Below are 5,395 nucleotides of genomic sequence, written 5' to 3'. Positions count from 1 at the left end.
GGAGATAAATAATAAGGAGGCAAGCAGCAGGAGACCAGGAGGCGCAGCTATTCACACACACACACACACACACACACACACACACACACACACACACACACACACACACACACACACACACACACACACACACACACACACACACACACACACGCACACACACACACGCACACACACACACGCGCGCACACACACATGCGCACACACACATGCGCACACACACACACGCGAACGCATACGCGAACGCACACACGCACGCACAAACTCGCACGCACGCACCGCTTTAGATATGCAATCTATCCTATCCAATTGGTTCACTGTTACCATACCCATCCGCGCATAAACCTTGGAGAAATGGAGAAGTCCACTATAGTTCTCGCGAGATCTCGTCTCTTCCTAGTCATATGACCCATTCAGAAAAAAACCGGAAGTACTGGTTCGGTATTTTCAACGAGTAGAGCAGTGGGATTATTGTCTTCATCATGCAATTATGTAAAACAAGTGCGTTTGCGGTATTGACGGTAGTTACTCTTTGTCTTTCTACGACCGTTGACGGCGACATTGACAATGTTTCAGATGAAGAGGACGCATCGAGGTACCTCTCCGGACTGAGCCCCGTCCTCCTACCCGCCGTGGACCCTCTATCATCATCACACACTCTGTCAGCCGTTGTGGCCCAAGATCTAGAGATCAACCAAACCTGTCGCAACCTGGCCACTATATTCCATGATCGATACATCGCATACGCAGATTGTCTGGTGAAGTCTGCCCGTCCTGTCGAAGTGTGTCTCAACTGTTTTGAAGGTTATGCTCTCCTGTCAGAAATATATGCAAACATTTCAAACGACCAGGTAAATGCCATTTTTGTTTGTGTGTGTACTTAATTTTTTTACGCAATTACTGATTGCAATGCTTCTTTTCGTGAGTGGATTGGGTTTGCATCCTGTCCCTTGATGAGTCACAGGCACATGTCCCGTGAGTCTGTTTAGAGTGAACATCAGGAAGAGATTATGGAGCAAACAACTTAAACTATCAGCAACACATCACCATTCCTTATATGGCCTGATTATGAGATTCACAACGTTATTCACAAGGAAAAACAATAACCTTAGAAGTAAAACATTGCATCATTAGAATTTGGCTGAACTCAAAAATTATAGACTAACTAGAATGCAAAGATAAATGAAAACAAAGGTTTTTTAAAGGAGTTAACTATTCTCACTGTTCAGGTTGGTCCTGGTAACTGTAGAGACAGTCTTCTCAGGAGTGATCGGCTCATGCTGATTTATCTGCTGTACGGCAATCTGCAGAATATCTGGAGGAACTCAGCCTGCGAACGTAAGTCCTGTGGCCTTCGCTCAATCATCACCTGGACCATCAGAAGGACATAACATGAAGTCCTTCTCCTGCTAGAACTATACATTATAACAGTCAACCGGTATGATATTAACACTGCCAGGGTGTGAGATTTGATTGCCATTTGGGCCGCCCATGCCTAGAATGTAATGGATTTGTTCAGTGTCTTGCCAAAGGGCGCTTGGGGCATACATGTTTCCTCACTCTCAGAGGGTTGTGAGCTGTCCATATGGGGAAGTGTTTTTAACAAGTAACTATAAATGAAGACATCCTTTTTTAAAACGCCAATTGTTTGGTGTATAATGTAATGGTGATGGTCAACGAGATTCTAATAGATGGGTCCTCATTTGGATGTGATCTATTCACATCCAATCTGAATGGTCCCTTTATATGTACAGTTGTATATCTTTATACTGTATCTAAGCTGCCCTGAACCTTTAACCAGCATACTTATAATAAAATGTATATGTTCCTACTCTTTTATTTGAATTGTTTCTCCCCTGGTTGTAGAGTGTGTCAACACAGAACATCAGACCTTGAAGAATGACACTCTTTACTTCATGAATGAGCGCAACCAATCCATCTCCTGCTTTGACCAGTATAAACAGGTTGGTTGTGAACCTAGGCCCGATTGGTTGAAGTTAAAGCCTTAGTTCTTCAGTATACTCTTATTGGGTGAGACTGGTTATAGAAATCTGTATAATTAAAAAGGAAAATGTCACCATTTGATTTTATTTCCATTTTTTGGATGGAGGAATGGTGGAACAGTAATACATTTTGTTAAATCGATCCAATCCTCCATTTGATATCAGATCTTGTCTCCTCTGGATTTGAGACTGTGACTGGAAACTAGAACTATAAAATTACATTACAGAAAATGATATTCTGCACTTTTTTTGGATACCAATGATTGTAGTCAACGGTTAATAATTTCAGCACAGCCGGCAAAAAGATGAGGCGTCAAAATCAGGTTTAAAAGGTTTAGAATCCAGGAGAAATGTCCCTTTTCTATGGTCGTTTACAGGTTGTTGTGATTTTTGTTACTTTGTCGTTAAAAACAGGAAAACCACTCAGACCTGTGCGTGAAATGTAAGAGCAAGTATGAAAGCCTGAATGTGCTCTACGGCGGCATGGAGAAGAACGGCTCTCTGTGTATCGACATTGAGGATGCGGTACGTATCCCTCGTTACCAAATGGCCCCCTTTCTCTGCTCTTCATTCCCATTTAAGATGGAACCAAATTGTGCAACTGACTTGTCATGGAAACACCTCGACTCAAACTTACTCTACAAGTTGTTATCCAACCGATTTTGCTCTAACATTAAATTTAAGGTTGAAGCTTACCGAAATATGAATTACCGATATTGTATACAGGCAATGGGTTATCCTAGTGATCGTAGTGCTGGGCACTTGGTTCTACGAACATCCTTACTGTACCAGCAGCGATATATTCTTGTTCCTCTTTCTTCTGACAAATGTACTTAATGTAAGTCGCTTTGGATAAAAGTGTCTGCTAAATGCCCTATATGTAAATGTATATATATTTCACACAAAATAATAAATGCAAAGTCTTATGGCCGTGTTTCAGATGAACGTGACCCGTAGGCTTTGGAGTAAGAACTACAACTGCATCGCCCCCCGAGAAGGGATGATTCCAGTCATCGCCGTCTCTTGCTTCATGCTCTTTCTGCCCATCATCTTCTACTTGAGCAGCTACCTTCACTCGGAACAAAAGAAACTCAAGCTCATACACCGTGAGTAACCGGCTTAATTCGGCCATTGTTGCGGCAGAAAGATTTTTCTGACATGTTTTTTTCTTTGGAGGGTTGTCAGTGTTGTCGGATGACTAGTGGAACCGAAGCTGGGGTTGTGGCAGGGGGGTATTTCAGACTGCGGTGTGGCGCTGTGATGTACTGTGTATAAGCTGTCCTGGAGTTGTTCAAAAAGCAGAGCGGGTTTTGATCAGAGCGGCAGTGGGTGGGGAGGGAGGGGTTGTTCAATGGCAGTACTAGATGAAGGGGGTGGCCAGAGATGTCGGAGGTCATGGGCACTCTTTACAACCTTGCAGAGAAGGACACGGAGCTTCAAGGGAAGTTATGGCTGTGTGGGTGATTTTGGGCATAAAGGATCACGGTGGCGAATGGGAGCTTACCTTTGGTTCCTTAGTTCCCTGTGTTATTCGGGACAATTATTATTCTTTAAAGAGTGGCTACATTTTTGCTGTACTAAAAGAAAATCAAATATTCTGTTTTGACAAATTAAATCACTCAGATGTATTTGATTTTCTTTTTGATTTTTTTTAGCTGCTTTTCATTAGCCGTTTTTGGCAGATTCGCCCGGTTTATTGAATACTGAAAAGTTAACTACCCATTTATTTATTTTTTCTCAACAGCCAAGAGAGCCAAGTCCAACAACAGCCTCATGAACATCCAGGATAAGTTCAGCTGATGCTGTGGGAGAAGGTCAGCGTTATGGCCACTTGTTGCCAGCATCCTCACCTACCCCCGGGCCTTCCTTTGTCCTCTGCCAATGGCCGACCTCTCCATGTGCACTGCTGCTGAAGAGGGCTCCACTAAAGTATTCCTGGCTTATCGCTTACAGGGGAGACTTTTGACTCCAAATGATATGAAGATGACCTCTCAGCCGTACCTGGACGATTCTTGTCGCTGTAGAGGCTGAAATGTTGAAGATAAATAATAGGAATAATAATTACATTAATACATTTAGCATGTTTCATGCACACTGTTTTATTTGTATTTCTTTTAGGCTTACTAACATGAAGTTCTGTGCTAAACTGCAGTTATATTTAAGTCAAGTTAACTTCTACATTGTTTTGGCTCACCAATTTTTTTTTATACAAATAAATGTTAATAATTTTAACATTTCAACATACATTTTTCAGTTTCTTGAGGCAGACCTAAGCCTAACTCGGAAAAGCTTGCTTTTTTTTGGTTGAGTTCTTTGGTTTTTTGATGTGTAGTGGGGCCATGTAAGTGGCATTGTGTGCAAACGCCATTTCTCTTTGCTTGTGAGATGGGTTTTATGTCTAATGTAAGTCCAGCAGAAAGGGCTTAGCAGAAAGCACTTGATGTCCATTACTGGTGACATGTATCTGCTGTAAGAAGAGATGAGGAGGGCAGCAACGAGAAGAAAAGTAAATAAATAAAATAATGGCATATAATGTGAAAGGCACTCAAAAGTATGACACTGATGTTACGTGTGTGTGTGTGTGTGTGTGTGTGTGTGTGTGTGTGTGTGTGTGTGTGTGTGTGTGTGTGTGTGTGTGTGTGTGTGTGTGTGTGTGTGTGTGTGTGTGTGTGTGTGTGTGTGTGTGTGTGATGCTTTTAACATGTTTTGTTCTGCTTTCCGCTGTTTAACTTAATTTGTTAGAGGTTGCAAACAGCTCGTTATAGTCAGGCATCCCCCAGAGAGCAGGCAGACTGCCTTGCTAAATTGCACAATTATAAGTGATGCGTTATAGGAGTCACTCTGGTAAACACAAATTTATTTATATTTACTTGAATGTAATGCTAAAAAAGGTTATTTACTCTATGATTACATCGGCAGTGACCACATGTAGGCCTATTACATGTTACAATTTATTTTTAAGAACTGCATTTAAAGCATCGCAGAGAGTCCTATGTTACAAAATGTAAAATGTTTGCCTACAAAGATATTTAAACGCAACATCACCCTGTTTGTAATAGTTTTTTGTGTTTGTAAATATCAACTGTATCGAACTGTGTGCTCGGAATCAAAATCTATTTCTCTCCACAAACGAGGCCTTGTGTTCAGGTTACGTGGTCCCTGTTCTTGCAACGAGGGCCCCCGTCATTAGCTAATCTAAATGTGGGATAAAGATAGTTGACCGAATAATCGCGGCAACACATCCGTTAAACTGCGTTGGCTTATTGGTTTTATGGAGACCGGCCATTGCTGGTCATCGGAGGGCCTAAGAGCATTACCCCTCGTTCCTAATATGCCCAATCATATGATCCTACTGCGGCCAGCAGGAGGAGGGGGCTGCTTTCTGGAGGGGA

The 5,395-nt window shown here is 42.1% G+C and overlaps 1 protein-coding gene across 1 annotated transcript; it reads left to right on the top strand.

The window, feature by feature from the left end:
• Positions 1-405: 405 nt before the first annotated feature.
• Positions 406-5,052, top strand: ostm1 (osteoclastogenesis associated transmembrane protein 1). The gene is made up of 6 exons (XM_060041420.1): positions 406-851; positions 1,230-1,338; positions 1,867-1,964; positions 2,418-2,528; positions 2,944-3,109; positions 3,748-5,052. The coding sequence occupies exons 1-6, from the start codon at positions 483-485 to the stop codon at positions 3,801-3,803; spliced, it is 909 nt and encodes a 302-aa protein (XP_059897403.1). The 5' UTR covers positions 406-482; the 3' UTR covers positions 3,804-5,052.
• Positions 5,053-5,395: the final 343 nt, after the last annotated feature.

The sequence above is a fragment of the Gadus macrocephalus genome, chromosome 21 (genome assembly GCF_031168955.1).
Source record: "Gadus macrocephalus chromosome 21, ASM3116895v1".
In the NCBI taxonomy this organism is placed as follows: domain Eukaryota; kingdom Metazoa; phylum Chordata; class Actinopteri; order Gadiformes; family Gadidae; genus Gadus; species Gadus macrocephalus.
Note: the sequence above shows the minus strand (reverse complement) of the source record. Positions and strands in the feature narration are given on the sequence as shown.

Coding starts and splice junctions, on each gene's coding strand:
- ostm1 (XM_060041420.1), top strand. CDS start 483: ATGCAATTATGTAAAACAAGTGCGTTTGCGGTATTGACGGTAGTTACT. Junction 852..1,229: donor CAAACATTTCAAACGACCAG/GTAAATGCCATT, acceptor CTCACTGTTCAG/GTTGGTCCTGGTAACTGTAG. Junction 1,965..2,417: donor GCTTTGACCAGTATAAACAG/GTTGGTTGTGAA, acceptor CGTTAAAAACAG/GAAAACCACTCAGACCTGTG.